The 22,675-nt window shown below is 42.2% G+C and overlaps 2 protein-coding genes and 1 pseudogene across 2 annotated transcripts in view; all 3 read right to left on the minus strand.

Annotated features, from left to right (window-relative positions):
- si:dkey-33m11.8 (trypsin-3) overlaps positions 1-22,675 on the minus strand; it is a 98,723-nt gene that overhangs the window by 11,402 nt on the left and 64,646 nt on the right. The gene's annotated exons all lie outside the window — the stretch shown is intronic.
- LOC132126738 (uncharacterized) lies at positions 7,089-8,427 on the minus strand. The gene has a single exon (XM_059538196.1). It carries the CDS (start codon positions 8,196-8,198, stop codon positions 7,410-7,412), a length of 789 nt encoding a protein of 262 aa, XP_059394179.1. The 5' UTR covers positions 8,199-8,427; the 3' UTR covers positions 7,089-7,409.
- On the minus strand, positions 8,432-10,069 carry LOC132126238 (uncharacterized; annotated as a pseudogene).

Genomic DNA, 22,675 nt, shown 5'->3' on the forward strand with positions numbered 1-22,675 from the left:
GATGATGGTTTTCCCACACCGCCGTCCCCATAAAGGCGGCCCTGCCAGAAAGTAAAGTGAGAGCAAACGCAACCTTGGACTCTTCCATCGCGAAGGTGCGGGGTTGTAATGCAAAGTGCATGGAACACTTGTTAAGGTAAGTTCTGCAAAAGTCTGGCTCACCGGATTAACTCTCTGGCACCGTAAGTCGCGGCTCTGGCCGGAAGTGGTCTCTCGGGGGGCAGGCGGTGCGGGTGGCGCAGTGGGAGAGGTGAGCTGATGGATCTGCTGGGTGAGCACCAGCGCTTGGATCACGCGTCCGGTGTTTACAATGCTCTCCTGCTGCTGATCCATGCGGTTGACGCTGTGGTGGATGAAGTCGGAGAGTGAAGTGGTGCTCGCTGCTTCCATGGTGGGTCTGAGCGTTCTGTAATGACTGGGTGAAAGGAGTGGCAAGAAGCAAGTGCGAGTAATGAATATTTAATTATATGAATGACACAGTACATAAAGATGGAAACACAGATGATATTTGGCCCGGGATACACAGTCCAGGAAGATGCAGGTGAGTGAAGGATCTGAAGGGCGGTGATGAGTTGGCAGCAGGAGAGGGTGACACAGGAACTGCGGGGAAGCGAGCCGAGAGGTTAGTGATGATCCGATGGTGATATGCGATGAGTGGACGGGGTTCCGGGGAGACACAAACATTCAAAATGCAGGAACACACAAGAGAGCAAAACATCAGACGAGTAACATGAAACAACGCTCTGACAAACACAAGACGCTAGACAGACCAATATATAGGGATGAGTAATGAGTGACAGCTGTTGCTGATGACAATTAGCCAATTAGCGGAGACGCCCATAAGAAACAATCAGTGCTGACGCGTAACACACAGACTTCACCCACATAGTGAAAAACCCCGAGATCACGGTTTACCAACCGTGACAGTTTCTGACCGTGAGTTATTCCATAACGGACACAAACAGTTCTGTCGCTGAAGAACTGAAACGTAAACAAAGGAATCATGATCAATATTACAACCTTATTGCTTCGTTGGACTAATCGTGCTTCATGAGATGTCATTCAGTGGACCCTTACCTTTCTAACTAAACCGGGATTTACAGTTGTGGATGTGTTTATGACTCGTTATTACGACGGATCTGGTATGTACAGCGTATGTTCATGTTCATGTTTTGATGTGTACTGCTTACACAAATGAAGCAAATACAGTCTTTATAAGCTTTCCATTGAAAAACAGCAATCTGTCGTCGATCTTTAGGCTTAGATCTTTATATTGATACATAGTTTGTCAAGATTAAATTTGTCCCGTTTCATTTAATCTATTCATAAACACTGAGACGTGCAAGTTGGCATTCAGGACAAGGGTGTCTTTGTGCTGGCTAACAGGTTAAGCAGGCTGCCACATGCAATAACACCACTGACCTCCAGGAGTACTCAGAGACTGTCACTGCCTAGATCAACAAGTGTATTGATGATGTAACGGTCACAAAAACCATCACTCTCCGGGCCAAACAGAAGCCATGGATGACAGGGGAGGTCTACAGACTCCTGAAGACAGGAAACGCTGCCTTAAGAGCTGAAGATAAGGTGGACCTGAGAACAGCCAGGGCCAACCTTTCCCACAGCCTCAGAGAGACTAAGAGACAGCACTCCAGGAGGATAGCTCATCAATTCACCAACAGCAGAGGCACTAGGAACCTGTGGCAGGGGATACAGACCATTACGGACTACAAGCCCCCACCACGGACCTGTGACAGCAACATCTCTCTGCTGAACGAGCTGAACACCTTCTTCGCTCGCTTTGAGCAACAAAACAGCACCACTGCACAGAAGACGCCACCTCCTCCCTGTGACCAGGTGATGACGCTGACCCCAGACAGCGTGAGGAGATCCTTCAGCAGGATCAATGCACGCAAAGCTCCGGGTCCTGACAACATCCCTAGGCGTGTACTGAGAGACTGTGCAGCAGAACTCACTGATGTCTTCACAGACATTTTCAACATCTCACTGAGGCTGTTGTTCCTACATGTTTCAAAACTACCACCATCATTCCAGTTCCGATGAAGCCATCTCCATCCTGCTTCAATGACTACCGTCCTGTTGCACTTACCCCCATCCTCATGAAGTGCTTTGAACGGCTAGTCATGCACCACATCAAGTCTGCCCCCCCTCCTCCCTGGACCCCTTCCAGTTTGCATATCGGTCCAACCGGTCGACCGATGATGCCATCTCCACTACCCTCCACTCAGCACTCACACATCTGGACCAAAAGGACTCATATGTCAGAATGCTGTTCATAGACTTCAGTTCAGCATTCAACACAATCATCCCTCAACAGCTCATTTACAAACTGATCTAGCTGGGGCTCAACACTTCGCTGTGCAACTGGCTGTTGGACTTTCTGACTGGAAGACCTCAGGCAGTATGGGTCGGCAGCAACACATCCAGCACCATCACACTGAACACTGGGGCCCCCCAAGGATTTGTGCTGATCCCCCTCCTCTTCACTCTGCTGACCCATGACTGCACACGTGACTGAACGTGGAGAAGATGAAGGAGATTGTTGTAGACTTCAGGAGAGCACACACTCAGCACGTTCCTCTGACCATCAATGGTGCGACTGTGGAGAGAGTGAGCAGCACCAGGTTCCTGGGTGTGCACATCACAGAGGACCTCTCCTGGACTGAAAACACCGCAGAACTGGCCAAGAAATCACAACAGCGTCTCTACTTTCTCCGCAAACTGAGGAGAGCCAGAGCCCCACCCCCCATCATGTACACCTTCTACAGAGGCACCATTGAGAGCATCCTCTGCATCACAAGTGATCCCACTCACCCATCACACAGCTTCTTCAGTCTGCTACCATCAGGAAGGAGACTGCGGAGTCTCCAGGCCAGGACCAGCAGACTGAAGGACAGCTTCATCCACCAGGCTGTCAGGAACGGGTAACCCGCGGGTCGGGTTGGGGTGGCTTAAGAAATTGGCACTTTATTGTTTGGCGGGTTGGGGCGGGTCACTAAAAACAACAATTTTTAAAATCAATTTATGGTGCGTGGAATTTAGAGGTGGAAATTTTGATTATTTCAAGAGATTCGTTGATTTTCAGTTCGTTCACCAAAATGATTCGTTCAGATTCATTCACTGATTTGTTCAGTGACCATTTCTTCATATTATACACAAATACGCCACAGCAGGTGGCAAAAAAGAGTGTCTTATGTGTTATGGCTTAAGTCAACGAACGTATTTACTTGTGACAAAAACTGATTTGGCTTTATTAAAGTGTGTGCATGTTTGCATTAAATACATAGTCTAAATAAGTTTAACATTAACAAAGCGCAAGGTTTTCTTGCATAATTAAATATTTTAATTGTTTGGTCAGACCAGGGGCGGTTCTAGGGTGAGCTGAGATCATCCATCAAGATCAGATGAAAAAATAATAATAAAAAATAAAATTTGGAATACAGAAATATGAAATTTGGAAAAATTAGAATGGTACTTTGCCACTATGTGGCGGCATGCCACTGCCTTTATGAGTGAGTCAGTCATTTAATCAATGGATTCGTTTGAAACGGATGATTCATTCAGAAAAAAAGTAAGCAACTGTTTTTATGAATGGGTCAGTGAATCATTTACTCAAGCAAATTTATTCAGTAAACACAGCTGTGTGTTGCTGCTGAGCACAACAACATGCTTTGTTTGGAACCATTTCCTTTGTGAAATATGTCTTTTTTTATTATCTTGTTTATTGCATTGTTGCCCTGATACGAAAAGTCTGCCACAGACCGTGCTAACCAAACATTATAACCGCTCTGTGTGTGTGTGTCCTAAAGACTGTGCTGCGAAACCGTTAACTGTTAGATGTTCAAAATGTAACGTTGAATCAGACACAACTTAAAACCGAAAAAGAAGTATAATACTATGATTAAAATTTACAGATACCTGAAGCTGTTGTATCTTGGCGTTCAAGTGTTGGCTGGGGGGGGTTTACTTCCTTTTTTTTTTGAAGAAGAAGAAGAATTTTGAAATATCCCATTTTAATTTTCAAATAAATTGATCTAGTAAAATACTACACGCCAACAGACCGCCTGCCTCCAAAAGATCTCATTTCATTGGCTGGATCGTACAGACGCTCATCGATGGTTGGCCAGTTTCCATGTCGGTCAGAAGCACAAGACTCAGTGGGCGGTTTTCGCCGGGTGTGAATGAAAATGCGTTAATTGACAGACACTGTAGACGTGAGAATCGAGAAATTTATTTATTTAATTAAATTCTAATATAAATTACTTTATTGGGCATGAAAACTCATTGATGGCATAGTGGTAATAAAAACATTCTGGGCTTTACTGAAAACATTCGGGGCTCCAGCCCAGCTCATAGACAATTGGATGAGCTTTTGGGGCAGACCTGACCTGTTGAAAAGAGATGGTCTTCATCCCTCCTGGGGTGGCGCCACTCTTCTCTCTAGAAATATGGCAAATAGTCTTAGTGTTTATACTTGACTAACTGGGGCCCAGGTCAGGAAGCAGACAGACTGGCTAAACCGACCGTCTGCTAGCTGCCTCACGTCACAGAGATCAGCTAATTCTCAGCACATAGAGACACTTTCACCTAGAAATCACACTATAGAGACTTTGTCTGTTCCCCGAACTAGAAAATACAAATAACGTCCAAACCAAGTTAAGATTAACAATTTAATTGAGGTTCAACAAATAAAAAACAGATGCAATATGGATAAACAAATGATAAAGCTTGGCTTATTGAATATCAGATCCCTTTCTACGAAAACACTTTTTGTAAATAATATGATCACGGATCATAATCTAGATGTGCTCTGTTTGACAGAAACCTGGCTAAAACCTGATGATTACATTATTTTAAATGAGTCCACCCCCCAAGATTACTGTTATAAACATGAGCCGCGTCTAAGAGGCAAAGGGGGAGGTGTTGCTTCAGTTTATAAAAACGTTTTCAGGATTTCTCAGAGGGCAGGCTTCAAGTATAACTCGTTTGAAGTAATGGTGCTTCATATAACACTATCCAGAGAAACAAATATTAATGATAAATCCCCTGTTATGTTTGTATTGGCTACTGTATACAGGCCACCAGGGCACCATACAGACTTTATTAAAGAGTTTGGTGATTTTACATCCGAGTTCTGGCTGCAAATAAAGTTTTAATAGTTGATGATTTTAATATCCATGTTGATAATGAAAAAGATGCATTGGGATCAGCATTTATAGACATTCTGAACTCTATTGGGGTTAGACAACACGTTTCAGGACCTACTCATTGTCGAAATCATACTCTAGATTTATAATACTGTCACATGGAATTGATGTTGATAGTGTTGAAATTATGCAGCCAAGTGATGATATCTCAGATCAATATTTAGTTTTGTGCAAACTTCATATAGCCAAAATTGTAAATTCTACTTCTTGTTACAAGTATGGTAGAACCATCACTTCTACCACAAAAGACTGCTTTTTAAGTTATCTTCCTGATGTATCCAAATTCCTTAGCATATCCAAAACCTCAGAACAACTTGATGATGTAACAGAAGCTATGGACTCTCTCTTTTCTAGCACTTTAAATACAGTTGCTCCTTTACGCTTAAGGAAGGTTAAGGAAAACAGTTTGACACCATGGTATAATGAGCATACTCGCACCCTAAAGAGAGCAGCCCGAAAAATGGAGCGCAGCTGGAGGAAAACAAAACTAGAGGTATTTCGTATTGCTTGGCGGGAAAGTAACCTATCCTACAGAAAAGCATTAAAAACTGCTAGATCCAATTACTTTTCTTCTCTTTTATAAGAAAACAAACATAACCCCAGGTATTTATTCAATACAGTGGCTAAATTAACGAAAAATAGAGCCTCAACAAGTGTTGACATTTCCCAACACCACAGCAGTAATGACTTTAAGAACTACTTTACTTCTAAAATCGATACTATTAGAGTTAAAATTGCAACCATTCAGCCCTCAGCTACAGTATCGCATCAGACAGTGCACTATAGACCCCCTGAGGAACAGTTCCACTCATTCTTTACTATAGGAGAGGAAGAATTGTATAAACTTGTTAAATCATCTAAACCAACAACATGTATGTTAGACCCTATACCATCTAAGCTCCTAAAAGAGGTGCTTCCAGAAGTCATAGATCCTCTTCTGACTATTATAAATTCCTCATTGTCATTAGGATATGTCCCCAAAACCTTCAAACTGTCTGTTATTAAGCCTCTCATCAAAAAACCACAACTTGACCCCAAAGAACTAGTTAATTATAGACCAATCTCGAATCTCCCTTTTCTGTCCAAGATACTAGAAAAGGTGGTATCCTCACAATTATATTCCTTCTTAGAGAAAAATGGTATATGTGAGGATTTCCAGTCAGGATTTAGACCGTATCATAGTAATGAGACTGCTCTCCTAAGAGTTACAAATGATCTGCTCTTATCATCTGATCATGGGTGTATCTCTCTATTAGTTTTATTGGATCTTAGTGCTGCATTTGACACAATTGACCACAAAATTCTTTTGCATAGACTTGAACACTTTGTTGGCATTAATGGAAGTGCATTAGCATGGTTTAAATCGTACTTATATGACCGCCATCAGTTCGTAGCAGTGAATGAAGATGTATCATATCAATCACAAGTGCAGTATGAAGTACCTCAAGGCTCAGTACTAGGGCCACTACTCTTCACGCTTTATATGTAACCCTTGGGAAATATCATCAGGAAACATGGTGTTAGCTTTCACTGTTATACTGATGATACTCAGCTCTATATTTCTTCGTGGCCCAGTGAAACACACCAATTTAAAAAACTAATGGAATGCATAGTCGATATAAAAAACTGGATGACGAGTAATTTCTTACTGCTAAATTCGGAAAAAACAGAGGTGTTAATTATAGGACCTAAAAACTCTGCTTGTAATAACTTAGAATACTGTCTAAGACTTGATGGCTGCTCTGTCAATTCTCCGTCTGTTGTACATTTATCGTCTTAGAAAACTAAGAATAACGAAGTGAGACGTTGCTTCGTTTCATACGTTTTATGAGGAAAAAGGAAAGCGAAAGTAACAAAAAATACAGCGTGTGCTTGCTCAGCAAATCGTTCACAAGATGGCCGTTGTAGAATTCACCAGAACCATTCACAAACCCCCCCGTGAATCACATGACCTTTACCATTGCTCAATGCATCCTGGGTAATGAAGTCAATTCACAAATCAAAATGACACAATGTTTTAACCACATATATGTATCTGTAACATGAACTGTTAATCTAAATGTTGTGTATTAAATGTTAACTTACTAAATTTTAACTTATCAATCTTAACCTTCGTAACTATTATTTTAAATAGTTTTCTAACAACTTTTTCTCAACATCCTCCCCCCCATAAACCACAGTTTATATGATTTCCAAAGGATACAAAAGCTGGATGGGTCTCCGCAGAACAGTCCCTGAACTTGTGCGAACTGCACATGACCTCACAAGGCCATCACGACCTGGAAACAGTTCCTCAATTCTTCCTAGCCTCCAGCTCTGTCTTGGGGTATTATCTTCTCCGATGAGCGCAACATCTCCGACTTTCAGCAAAGAAGATTGTGGGGTGTCGCAGCGATGAGCCGACTTCAGATTCAGCAAATACTCTCTCCGCCATCGGTTCCAGATGTTATTCATAAGTCTTTGTCTGTAACGCCACCTTCTGTTCATCTCCTCCTTGTTCGCTGTTGGATGGTTAGTCTCAACTGCACATGGCTTAGGAGGCAAACAGGTCAGTCTCTGACCCACCAAGAAATGAGCAGGTGTCAGTGGCTCTGGCTCATCCACCTCATTGTGCACATAGGTGAGAGGCCTCGAGTTTATTATGGCTTCAGCTTCAGTCAGAATGGTGCACATTTCTTCAAAGTTGAGTTTAGCTCTGCCTAGCACCTTTCTGAGAATAACCTTGACTGACCTAACCAACCGCTCCCAGAATCCGCCCCACCAGGCTGCTCTTTCAGCGATGAACCGCCAGGTGATGCCTTTCTCTGAGAAGAACTCCCGTAGCCGTGGATCTTTAATGCCTTTCCAGAGCTCCTTCAAATCTTGATCAGCTCTCTTGAACGTCTTGGCATTATCTGAATAAATCACCTTGCATAATCCTCTTCTTGAGATGAATCTTTTCAACGCTAACAGGAAGTTCTCTGTGCACATATCTGAGACCAGCTATAAGTGCACTGCTCTTGTTACAGCGCAAGTAAACAGTGCTATATACACCTTTGTCATAACGTTCTGTGTCTTGACATAGAGTGGCCCTGCGAAGTCCACACCAGTGATCTCAAATGGCGGTGACTCTATTATCCTGTCTCTCGGCAGTGGCGCGGTAGTCTGCTGTCCAGCCTTTGCTTTAAATTTCTTGCAGATTACACATCTGGACACAACCTTCTTCACTTCTGGAGCTCATCCTCGTCCAGAAATGGTTTTAGCTCTCGGATTCTGGAGTCAGCGTTGGGACATTTCCCTGCTTTCAGCAGATCAATTTCAGAGCTGAAACTCTGGTTCTGAATCACCTTTATCCAGTTTTTATTTGCTTCATTCAGCTCTTCTGCCGTCAGTTCACCACTGATGTTTATGCTTGAGCGGGTGTTGGTGATAAACCTCTTTATCCAGGCTGTTACCTGGAGCACTGTTTTTAGTTTTCTGTACTTCTCCAGACATAAAACAGGGCTTAAGAAGTCTTGGTCTTGCTTAACAAGCTGTACAGCAATCTGTTATTTGGATCTGAGTTCAGACTTTACCTCATCTTCTTGGACATCTTCCTGAGTGCTCTCTAACTGATCAGTTGACATCAGAACACAAGGACCATTCCACCACAATGTGCTCTTCTTCAGGTCCTGCACAGTTAGACCTCTGGTGGGAAGATCAGCTGGATTATTTTTCCCTTTGCAGTGAGACCATGACTGTGGATCAGTTAGAGACTGGATTTCCGTGACTCTACTTGCTAAAAACTGTTTCCACTTATGAGCAGAACCACAAATCCAATGCACCACTATCATTGAGTCTGTCCATAGTCTGAGTTGTGTCTTGTCTAGTTGCAGTGCTTTCATGAGGGTGTTCCCCAGCCTGGCTGCTATTACAGCACCCATTAGCTCCAGGCGTGGCAGTGTCATCCTTTTGAGTTGAGCCACTCTGGACTTAGATGCAACCAGGCTTGCGGTCACTTCTCCTTCTTTTGTTTCTCCTTGAAGATAAGCGACTGCACTGTACGCCCTTTCACTCGAGTCACAGAACACACGTAGCCTCAACACTTGACCGTCCTGCCGTGGTATGTGTGTTTGGTACTATCGTGGGATTGAGAGCTGATGCAGTTGAGGGAGCTCAGAGCCCCACTGTTGCCATTTCTTCGTCAGATCAAGTGGCAATTTCTCGTCCCACTTGATCCCTCTCTCCCACATCTCTTGGAACAAGCACTTAATCCTGATGGTGAAAGGAGTCAGGAATCCTAAAGGGTCAAAATTACGAGCAGAAGACTGCAGAACACTTCGTTTTGTGTTTTCTCTTTCTTTCAGAATATCAAGCAACCCCCTGAGGTCGAACACAAAGTCATCAGTGGCTGGTCTCCACACCATACCCAGCACCTTCAGGACAGACACGTGTGACTCTGGATGCACAACACAATCCATCAAGCCTTGCTGCCATTTTTCTTTGAGCTCAGGAGAGTTTGTCATCCATTTACATAACTCCATGCCTGCAGCAGACATAATGTTCCTGGCTGTTGTTGTCACTGTATGTGCCTCTGTCACCCCACTTGCACTTGAAATGAAATCATCGACGTAGAGTGAGGAGCTGAGGGCTTCTACCACTTGTGGGTGTTCCAGCTCGTACTGTCTTAAATGCTTCCTTATGGTGGCTGCAAGTAAGAATGGGCTTAACGAAGCTCCAAACACCACTCTCGTCATTCTGAGCAAGCGCAGCGTCACATCCTTCTCCTCAGTTGGTGGTCCAGTGAACCACAGAAATCTTACAGTGTCCCGATCTCTTTCTGAGAGTGATATCTGCAGAAATGCTTTCTTGATATCGGCCATATATGCAATTTTAACGCATTCTCATCCTAAGGCGTCATATACTGACCCTCTTGACATTTCGTCAACATCCTACGCATATGGCACCCTCTAGCGTCAATATGAGACACAGATTATAGGTTAAGGTTAGGGTTAGACCGCTAGGAGGCGCCTTCTGGCCCATTTTTATCTGCTTCTAATATTGACGCTAGAGGGTGCCATGTGCGTAGGATGTTGACGAAATGTCAAAAGGGTCAGTACATGAAGCCTTGGGATGAGAACGGTCTGGCAATTTCATGCAGTCTGAATTTGATCAAAATACTCATCAGATCTGGATTCAGATTGGGACCTGTTAAAAGACAGTCATTTAGTGAAGGACTTCTGTCTTCATGGGATGACGCATCAAACACAACCCGCAGTTTCGTTTTTGCCTTGTCCTCTCTCAATACAGCGTGATGAGGTAAGTAATAAATCTGACTGCCTGGTGATGATGCATGCTCCCTTGGCACATCCTCAGCCATTCCTTGGTTTAAGTAGTCCTCCACAACTTCATTGTATCTGCTGTAGAGTGTGACATCCTTGCTTAGTTTCCTTTTCAAACTCTCCAATCTTTTTTTGCGATGCGGTAATTGTCTTGAAGTGGAGGATGATGTTGTCGCCATGGCAACTCCACTTGGTAACACCCATCCTTGAAGATGGAGGTTTACTCGAACCGCTGCAACGCTTCTACATCCTCTGGGCTCTCAGATTTCTCATTTATGATGCCCAGGGACTCAAGCTCCCAGAATGCATGCAGCTGTTTATCAATCTGTGCATCCTCGCTGAGCTGAATATGCATGCAGGTTTTCTCTGTCATGCTGGACACTGCTACTGGGCCTTGCACTGCCCATCCAAAAATGCTCTCCAGTGCCACTAGGCTCTTTGTCAGTCTCTCTACTCTGCCTGATACTATCTGCCAGTAATAATCAGAGCCGATTAGCACAGCAAGCTCTGGTTTATCATCTCCAGCACAATCTGCTAGTTGAAGACCACTGTTTTTCATTTCCATTTGTATATGTTCACCAGGCACTTTCATCAGCGCTGTGCACACTTTGGGGGTGACAACTGCCTTGATTTCAATTCCCTGCCGATTATCCCATACATTCTCCAAACTAAGCTTCACTATGTTGCGACTCACCATTGTTGGAGCAGAGGAGCCAAATGTGTGAAGAGTAAGTGTTCCTTGTCTAGTAACAGGTAGCTGCAGCGCCTTCACCACATTCTCATGCACAAAACTCCCCTGACTGCCTCCATCTAGCAAGCAGCGGACCATCTTCCTGCTGGTGGGTCCTACGACCCATGCTTTGGCAGTTTGTAGCAGCACAGTGTTCTCAATGGCAGGTTTGCATTTCTCTGCTTGGGGAATTACTGAGGAAATAACAGTGTCAATGTGGGCAGCTGCAGCAGGTGGAGATGTTTCATTTTTCTCACAAATGGCTGCATAATGCCTGCATCCACATGTGGCACATGACCTGCACTTTGACCTGCAAAACCTGGCGATGTGTTTGGTCCCCAGACACACAAAGCACCTGCCAAGCTTCTTCAGTTTTTCCTTGCGTGCTGACACCGGGTGGTCTGGACATTTTTCAGATTTGTGTTCAGTGCTATCACAGAACAGACAGTTTTGCATTTTCTGGTCAGCAATGTGTAGTGCAGCTGCAGATGGCATGCTTGGTTTCTTTGATTTCACATCATTGGCTGAATATGATTTGCTGCATGTTTTGTTAGCAGACTGGTTTTCTCTCTGGTTGTATGATTTCATCATTTGTAAAGTTCTCTCTCGGCTCTTAACCTCTTTCTGCAGGATCTTCAACACATTAGGCACATTCCATTCATCATCATCCCCTCTGTGACGGCTGTATTCAAGAGCCATGTCGTCTGGCATCATCTGGAGTAATATTGGGCACAACATACTACCATAGGTGTCCGATACCACTCCCAATGACTCTAGGCTTCTGATTTGAATTTCACTGTCATCATATAACTGCCTTAATGCACTGACATCAGAGGATTTCTTTACAGGAGTGAGATTCAGAAGCTTTGACATGTGAGCATTTACAATGAGATCTTTCCTTCCAAATCTGCTTTGGAGAATATCAACTGCAGCATCATAGTTACTGTCTGTCAGTGTGAGTCCTGCTACTGCCTTTGCAGCTGTTCCAGTAAGATAAGTTTTCAGGTAGGTAAACTTTTCTTTTTTGCAAAGTGCACAAAGTGTCTCATACTGGCTCTAAAATTTCCTGCCATACACTAACATCTCCGCTAAACCTCTCAATTTGTAGCTTGGGCAGTCTTACTGTCGGTTTATTTTCGCTAACGTTACCATCACTTGACTGAGCAGGCCGTGGGTTACTCACAGTTTCTTTTTCTCGAATCACTTGGTGAGCTCGCGCTTTCATCTCGATGACGTGGTCTCTGTATTCTTCTGCGAGTTCAATCTCCGCCTCCACGTCCTCCAGCGAAGTGTGTTTCTCCACTATGCTGTCCAGCTCGCGCAAACTGTCCTCTTTTGCTGACAACACGGCTAACATGTCCCGCACACGATCGATATCCTTGTCTTCCTTTAATAATTCAACGTCGATCTGGTTCAGCAGTCTCGTTGTGGAACTCCGTATCGTCCGACGCTTTCTTTTGGACCGTTCATATTGTTCCACACCGGTCGGTCGCTCTTCGTCACTCATAGTCTTCTGAGTCCCGGGTTTCGGCACCAAAAATTATTGTACATTTATCGTCTTAGAAAACTAAGAATAACGAAGTGAGACGTTGCTTCGTTTCATATGTTTTTTGAGGAAAAAGGCAAGCGACAGTAACAAAAAATACAGCGTGTGCTTGCTCAGCAAATCGTTCACAAGATGGCCGTTGTAGAATTCACCAGAACCAATCACAAACCCCCCGTGAATCACATGACCTTTACCATTGCTCAATGCATCCTGGGTAATGAAGTCAATTCACAAATCAAAATGACACAATGTTTTAACCACATATATGTATCTGTAACATGAACTGTTAATCTAAATGTTGTGTATTAAATGTTAACTTGCTAAATTTTAACTTATCAATATTAACCTTCGTAACTATTATTTTAAATAGTTTTCTAACAACTTTTTCTCAACATCGTCATCAGTTAGGAACCTAGGTCTGCTATTTGATCACAATCTTTCCTTAGAAAGCCACGTTTCTAGCATTTGTAAAACTGCATTTTTCCATCTCAAAAATATATCTAAATTACGGCCTATGCTCTCAATGTCAAATGCAGAAATGTTAATCCATGCATTTATGACCTCAAGGTTAGATTATCGTAATGCTTTATTGGGTGGTTGTTCTGCACGCTTAGTAAACAAACTTCAGCTAGTCCAAAATGCAGCAGCTAGAGTTCTTACTAGAACCAGGAAGTATGACCATATTAGCCCGGTCCTGTCAACACTGCACTGGCTCCCTATCAAACATCGTATAGATTTTAACATATTGTATTACTTATAAAGCCCTGTATGGTTTAGCACCTCAGTATTTGAATGAGCTCCTTTTACATTATAATCCTCTACGTCCGCTACATTCTTAAAACTCAGGCAATTTGATGATACCTAGAATATCAAAATCAACTGCGGGCGGCAGATCCTTTTCCTATTTGGCACCTAAACTCTGGAATAACCTACCTAACATTGTTTGGGAGGCAGACACACTCTTGCAGTTTAAATCTAGATTAAAGACCCATCTCTTTAACCTGGCTTACACATAACATACTAATATGCTTTTAATATCCAAATCCGTTATAGGATTTTTAGGCTGCATTAATTAAGTAAACCGGAACCGGGAACACTTCCCATAACACCCTATGTACTTGCTACATCATTAGAAGAATGGCATCTATGCTAATATTTGTCTGTTTCTCTCTTATTCCGCGGTCACCGTAGCCACCAGATCCAGTCTGTATCCAGATCAGAGGGTCACTGCAGTCACCCGGATCCAGTACGTATCCAGACCAGATGGTGGATCAGCACCTAGAAAGGACCTCTACATCCCTGAAAGACAGCGGAGACCAGGACAACTAGAGCCCCAGATACAGATCCCCTTGTCTCAGAGAAGCACCAGGACAAGAACACAGGAAACAGATGATTCTTCTGCACAATCTGACTTTGCTGCAGCCTGGAATTGAACTACTGGTTTCGTCTGGTCAGAGGAGAACTGGCCCCCCAACTGAGCCTGGTTTCTCCCAAGGTTTTTTTCTCCATTCTGTCACCGATGGAGTTTCGGTTCCTTGCCGCTGTCGCCTCTGGCTTGCTTAGTTGGGGTCACTTCATCTACAGCGATATCGTTGAATTGATTGCAAATAAATGCACAGACACTATTTAAACTGAACAGAGATGACATCACTGAATTCAATGATGAACTGCCTTTAACTATCATTTTGCATTATTGACACACTGTTTTCTTATGAATGTTGTTCAGTTGCTTTGACGCAATGTATTTTGTTTAAAGCGCTATATAAATAAAGGTGACTTGACTTGACTTGACTTAGCCCACCCCTAACGCCGCCCCTGGGTCAGACTGTTAATATATAATATATTCACATTAATAAATCGTGGATTAAATTAGTTATGTTCTGTATGCTAAATATGAAAACAAGTGTATGTGCACCTATAACTGCGCTTTGTATCCGCTGATTGCTAAATGAGATTTACATGCATGGCTCACTGACCCGGTATACTCTCATTCATTTCATTCACGAACGAGCTATGTATCACTTTATTCAACTCGTTCAACTCACAAACGGCAATATCGTATTTGTTCACTACATTCAACAAATCACATGATCCGTCACATCTTAAGTAACTCTTTGACAGGATGAAACAGTTCACAGAGCTGTTCACGAGCTGTGCATGCGCTGCTAATAACGCCGAGCTCGCGCGCTGCTGTGGAGGGAGGAACTTCAGTGAATGAGTAATCGTTCACCTAAAATATTCGTTCACGAACGAACCATCACTAGTGTAATCCCTTATAGCCTATATTAAATATTTGGAATATTTTCATATTTTATTGGGTTCTTTGATAAGGTTACAATACGAATGTCTAAGTAGCAACGTAACTTCCGTGATGTCTCCAATGCGCGGGGTGGGTAAATAAATTTTACTTTATTTGCGGGGTGGGTTGGGGCGGGCCAAAAAATTTCAGATAAGTGGGACCCGTGGGTTGGAAAAAAAGCCGACCAGCGCATCACTACTGCACACTACCTCATTCAGCATGGAACTGACGTCATTCCACTACCTTATCAGTCAGTTAAATAAAATAACTGCTCTTGAGCCCTTTGTCACTTTAATCAGACTTAATAAGGTTTGTTTTTTTTGCACTAAAAATATTTTATCTGCACTGTTGTTCAGTTCATTGATTTGCACTCTATCTGCCATTTGCCTTGCGCTGTTTTATTTAACTTTATTTTAAATTTTATTATATGTCTTTTTTTACATTTCCTTATTGTATAGTTGTATCAACATTTTATATTTGATCTAGATTTTTAGGCTTTAATATTAATGTTATCTGTATGCTTGACTTGACAAAGCCAGCATCCGCTAAAGAGCTTCAACCCCTAAAATTTATTCACAGAAACCAATGCTTAAATCCCTAAAAGATGGTGTCATAATCATAAAACCTGGACAGATGAAGCACCATGATGAACTTTAAAATATGCCTTGATCGGACAAATCACCTGACATGAATTTTATCAATCTACTGTAGGTAGTAAGCAAGCTAGTTCATGCATTCATGATCTCTAGAATGGACTATTGTAATGCACTGCTAGGTGGTTGTCCTGCATCTTCAATAAACAAGCTACAGGTTGTCCAAAATACAGCAGCTAGAGTCCTTACCAGGTAAAGAAAATATGATCATATTACCCAGATTTTAGAGTCTCTGCACTGGCTACCTATTAAGTTCTGTATCAGTTGCAAAATATTGTTACTTATCTATAAAGCCCTTGATGGGTTAGCTCCTGTATCCCTAACTATTCTTCTACCATGCTACAGTCCATCATGCTATCTAAGGCCGCAACACTCTGGACTTTTGGTAGTACCTACGATAGCAAAGTCCACTAAAGGAGTTAGAGCTTTTTCACATTTGGCTCCCAAACTTTGGAATAGCCTTCCTGATAAAATTCGGGGTTCAGACACACTCTCTCTGTTTAAATCTAGATTAAAGACACATCTCTTTAGTCAAGCATTCAAATAATGAATCTTATAATCTTCATCTAATAGTAACTAGGATTTGCACCTGAGAAGAGATGATGCCTGCCCTGATACAACATACAGAACTACCAAATGTTGCAATAAGTTTGATTGCAACATATAACATATCATGGTCACCAGACATTAAGTTTCTAGTCAGTATATCCTTCCTCAGAGCAATCTGCCAGGGAGGGGCTGTCCTCCCTGACCTTGCAGAGACCTGGGAGGGGAGACAAGGTTTTCCCTGCGGGTTGGAGGCCATATTAATTAGGACACAATTGTATCGCAACTGACCAGCCCACCAGGGGGACCCTCTTAAACCCCCTCCATCCCCTGCACTATCATCAAGAGTGGTGAGGCAGCAGGTCAGTTTCCGTCAGAATAATGTGCCATCCACGACCTTGTAAGCCCCTCATGCAACTCCAGGAAGAATGGCACCGGGGCAGGGTGTTGAAAACCAGCGCGGGCCAACTTGAAGGACCAATCATCCAACCTTGAGGGCTCGGGACATGGTGGCCTTCTCCACTTGAGCCCTACGCTCACGGCTGCCTGGAAAAGCATAGCCATCATTTCTGGATGCAATTCAGGCATTGCTACGGTCCTGGAGGCCAGCAGCCCATCCAAATCTTCCTCTACAGAAAGCTCCGGCTCGCCCTCTGATGCAGCGATTGACATCCACACATCGGGAGGAGTGCTGATGGATACTGTTGGTATGCTCCTTGTAGAGGGCCCAATATGTTACTGGTTGCGGAGTGCAAGAAGAGTGATGGTCCCCTAGGGTTGGTTCCCTGGAGGGTTTGCCATCACTGTTATCCTCAGACCTCCCAAGCTCCTCTCTGAAGTAGCCCCTGTCTGACTGCCACCATGACAAGAACTAGATCGAGGCACAGGCAATGGAGGCAATGGTCATCTTCCCGCAGTGAGAACATGACTCATCCAAGAACGCCACCTCAGCGTGCTTAATGCCCAGACACGTTAGGCAGCGATCGTGACCATCACCGATAACGACCACTTCCAGAAATGCATGGGTGATACATTGTCTATAGCAAGAAGTAACATTGTCTTTACAAAGACGCACCCATGAATGCTCTTTTAGGGGAAAAGCTCTTTTAGCGTTCTGAAGTGCACAGGGGAGATGGCCACACAAACAGGGGGTAGTTCATTCTGCAACCCACTTGACATGGGAAACCACCACCGCTAAAGCACCATACAGCCAACAGCTAAAGCTCCAAAGAGCACGCTGAACTTGTTCAGTCTTCTTCTCTCAGCAGAATATTCAGGAGTTAGAACACAATGTCACCATAATATATTTTGGATCAGGCTTGAGGAAAGGGGATAGAATTCGTATGTACACCCCAACAAAAGCTATGAATGCTAACAAACAACTCTGCACGGTTTCCAGGACTTGGCTCTTATGAACTATGAACAATCAAATGAGCTATAACTGAAAACTTAGCATCCAGAATTTCAGTTGTATCTAAGGGCCATTTACACTAAGGATGGTTACTTAACACAAATTAAAACAAATTATAAAGTTTTAATAATCTATGTTCTAATTCTACATTCTTGATCCTATTCCATCTCATCTCCTTCAAGCCATTTCTCCTGCAGCTGTACCTGCTCTCACTCACATCATTAACATATCCCTCCACACTGGTATTTTTCCCTCAACATTTAGATTCGTATAACTCCACTACTTTAGAAACCCACCCTCAACCCATCTCTTTTAGAGAACTACAGACCAGTTTCCCTTCTTCCTTTCATTGCAAAAACACTTGAACGAGCTGTGTTCAACCAAGTCTCTGCCTTTATCACACAGAACAACCTCCTTGACAGCAACCAATCTGTCTTAAGAAGTGGACATTTAACTGAGACTGCCTTGCTCTAAACTGTTGAAGCCCTAAGACTGGCAAGAGTGGATTCCAAATCTTCAATAATTATCTTGTTTGATCTGTCCACTGCTTTTGACACGGTTAACCACCAGATCCTCCTGTCAACCCTACTGGCAAAGGGCATCTTAGGAACCGCACTCCAGTGGTTTGAGTCTTACCTATCAGTCCTTCAAAGTATCTTGGAGAAGTGAGGTGTCCAAGTCGCAACATCTAACTACTTATATATGCTATATATAATTGTGTATGTGACGAATAAAAACTGGGGTACCTCAGGGCTCAGTTCTTTGACCACTTCACTTCTCTGTCTACATGGCATCATTAGATTCTTTCATTCAGAAACATGGCTTTTCACACCACTGCTATGCTGATGACAGTCAACTCCTACTCTCATTCCATCCTGATGATCCGACGGTAGCTGCTCGCATCTCAGCTTGTCTAATAGAAATTTCTTTCTGGATGAAGGACCATCACCTTCAATTCAACCTTACCAAGACAGAACTAATTGTGGTTCACTCAAACCCATCGTTTCATCACAATTTTTCCATCCAGTTAGGCACATCAACTATAACTCCTTCAAAAACAGCCAAAAAACTTATGATTGATGATCAGCTGACTTTCTCAGACAACATTGCTAAAATTGGCCGGTCCTGCAGATTTGCTTTAATCAACATCAAGAAGATCAGGCCCTTTCTTTTGGAACATGCTGCACAACTTCATGTTCAAGCTCTTGTTCTGTCCAGGCTGGGCTATTGCAATGCTCTCTTGGCAGGTCTTCCAGACAGTTCTATCAATCCTTTAAAATTAATTCAGAATGCGGCAGCAAGATTTTTAAATGAGCCGAAAAGAATGCCCTGGCTACCAATAGCTGCTTGCATAAAATTCAAGGCATTGTTGTTTGCCTACAAAAACACCACTGGCTCTGCACCCCTTTACCTAAATTCATTACTTCAGACTTATGTCCCCTCTAGAAGCTTGTGTTCTGCAAGTGAACGTCGCTTGATTGTGCCATCCAAAAGAAACACAAAGTCACTTTTACAGACTTTTAAATGAAATGTTCCCTCCTGGTGGAATGACCTTCCCAACTCAAAGCAGCTGAGTCCATAGCCATCTTCAAGAATCGGCTAAAAACACATCTCTTCCATGTTTATTTGACCCTCTAAGTTTAGCAATCACTATTCTAACTATATTCTTTTAAAAAAAATTCTAATTAGCTTTCTATTCTTTTTGTATTCTGTTTTCTTTTAATTTATTATACAATTAACAAAAGCAAAAAAAGGCCTCTAACACTAGCTTGCTCTATTCTTATTCTATTCTATCTGATTTATTTTTATTTATTATATTATTTAAAAGCCCTTGCTATGTGTACTGCGTTAAGCTAACTGAGACTTGTTATAGAACTTGTTTATCATTGCTCTCTTGTTGATTTTGATTGCTTCCATTGTCCTTATTTGTAAGTCGCTTTGGATAAAAGTGTCTGCTAAATGACGAAATGTAAATGACTAAATGTAAATATAAAAATTGTGAAGTCCACAATGCAACTATAATGATAACAACAAGTTGTATCATTGGAATCACTATCAAAATAACATTTTTCCAGCTGATAAATGATAACATATGACAGCAAATGTAAATAAGATAAATAATAAACAGAACACTGTCGCCAGTTATTGTGAAAAACACTAATATAGTTATTGTAATAGTTGTATTTAATATTAATATGTGTATATATATATATATATATATATATATATATATATATATATATATATATATATACTGTATGTGTTTTTTTTTTTTTTTTTTTTTTTTACATTTACATTTACATTACATTTATGCATTTAGCAGATGTTTTTATCCAAAGCGACTTACAGTTCATTCAGGCTATACATTTTCTTTTTTACCAGTATGTGTGTTCCCTGGGAATTGAACCCATGACCTCTTCCCAATGCTCTACCACTGAGCCACAGGAACTGAGATATACCATAAACTAGAACTAAAACTATAAAAACATTTACTTGAAATAAAAATAGACATTTTCTATATACATTTCCTAAAATAAAATGTATTTTAGCAGTCCCCGGCTCATGGGAAGAGGTGGGCAAGAGCACGGTTCAGTTATATTTAGATCAGTGAGTGTGTGCACTAACCACACCGGAGTGCAGATCTTCTGATAAGTGCTGCATGATTGTGTGGATATTTCTGAGCGGCAAAAGCAATAGATCTTTAAAGCAATAGATTGTGAGAGGGACATGTGTTACTGCATCCCATACGACTCAAAATAATAAAACACAAAGTTAACAAAATTATTCACTCCACTTGAGCGAGAGCACTTCTTTGCTGTCTTCATGTGCTATCGGAAACTTCCTATTTCCAACTTATAATGTCATGTTTACGAGCTTGTTGCATTCTTTTCTGTTAAAAATAACAGTGGACAGTGGTTTGTGAATGTTGATGCTTAGCCTACATAATTTGATCGGGAGCATCCCCTCCTGTTACCCATGATTTGTCTGCATTTGTATTCAGAGCCAGTGAGCAATGGACTTTCATAATAATAAAAAACTGTTAACGCATAATAAAATAATTGTCTCTGTGTTAATCAGTTAATGCTTGACTGGAATGACTCTTGCACTGACTTTACTCCAGTCCTGTCCCTGATGTTGTCGTTGGGCCATAAGACTCTACGAATCCATCTTAGTCACTTGATCTGAAAGACCTCCAGCTTTCGCTTGATGGCTACTGGCATCTTTCAGCGTTTTGAGCTGTAGAAAAGAACACTCAAGTCATTTGCTCTTATATATCCTGATCTTGGTATGAGAGCTCAGGTTTGTGGATCTCCAGACTGATTTGAGCATGTTGAATGCCTGATTTGCCTTACTGATTCTGGCATTCACTTCAACATCGCAGTCACCAACAGCTGTCATTTCACTGCCCCGGTAGACAAACTCCTGAACGTTCTCCAAGGGTGCTCCATCTATGTTGACATTAATATTAACTGCTAGCATTCCAAGGTCATCGGTGTAATCCAAGTCCTCCAGATGCAAGGTCAGGGTCCATTGGATGCATTGACGTTTTCCTTGGGTGACATTACACAACAGCCAGTCAATGGCCAGGGAGAATAGGATTTGAGAAAGGATGCAGCCTTGCCTCACTTCAGGTGCCTCACTACTGGAAAAGGTTCTGTCAGCGCACTGTTATGGATGAAATGACACTCAGAGCTCTCATATAGTTACTGGATGACATTGACCAGTTTCTTACGAATGCCATAATGATGTAGAATATACCAGATGCACAATGCAGACTGTCAAAAGCCTTCTCAAAATCGATGAGCATGAGGTATAATGGGCTGTTCCATTCATGGGCCTTTTCTAGGATCTTGTGTAGAATGAAGATGTGGTCAATGCATGACCGTCCTTCCCTGAAGCTAGCCTGTTCTTGCCGAAGGATGTAATCCATCACTGCTATGATGTGCTGCAGTATGATAAGGCTGAAGATGTTGCTGGTGAGAGAGAGAGTAGGGTGATGCCTCGCCAATTGTTGCAGTCCCCAAGATCCCCAAGTCCCCTATTCTTTGGCAGCTTGACGATGGTGCCACTATTCCAGATCTCTGAGGCTGTCTCTTTTTCCCAAATGTCCTGTAGGATGCGCTGAAGAATCTGTGGCAAGTCCAAGTAAGCTTGTGAATGGTTTTATGCTGAAAGAGTGTTCCACCAATGACTAGGTCATTTTGTTCACAGAAGTCAATGAGCAGTCAGTGCAATCTCCAACTCCATGCTGACCCATAACCAGGGGTGCACATATTTTTTTTCAGCCTGGTTCTCATAAGAGAACTTGGAGATTTGTTTTGGTCCTCACACTGCATATAACATGATCCATTAAATATAACTATAAAAAATGAATTCATAATAGTTATAATATTATTGCACTTTATTTAGTTTTTTTTAAATAAAATAATAAACTAAATAATAATGTGTGATAATACTATTTAAAATGAAAAGGTAGGCCTAGTACAGGTATCTTCTACTGTCCTACAGCCTTCAGTTCCATCCCTGCTGCAACACACCTGTCTGTAATTATTAGTAGCCATGAACAACTTCATTAGCTGGTTCAGGTGTGTTTGATTGAGGATGGAGCTGAAATCTTGACGGTAGCTCTCCAGGAGCAGGGTTGGAGACCACTGGCCTAGTATTAAATACAAATACAATTATTTTTATAGTAAACTTAAAAATAAAATGCTAATATTTATTACTATCAAAATACGTGATCGCCTAGTCAGTCTACTGTGAATCTCTACCTATGTGCTGTCTCTGTGTGCGAATTCAAACAAAAATGCCGCCAGAAGAAGACTTACGTCAGCCACTGGCTCTTGTGTGTCTCGTGACCGATTGTGTCATGCTATGGGAGTATCTTTTTGAATGCGTTACCGCATTACAGTGCAATCAGTTAGGACATTGCACAAGAACATGTCGTGTTTCCAGGTGTCCTCC

This window comes from Carassius carassius, chromosome 44 (genome assembly GCF_963082965.1).
Source record: "Carassius carassius chromosome 44, fCarCar2.1, whole genome shotgun sequence".
Classification (NCBI taxonomy): domain Eukaryota; kingdom Metazoa; phylum Chordata; class Actinopteri; order Cypriniformes; family Cyprinidae; genus Carassius; species Carassius carassius.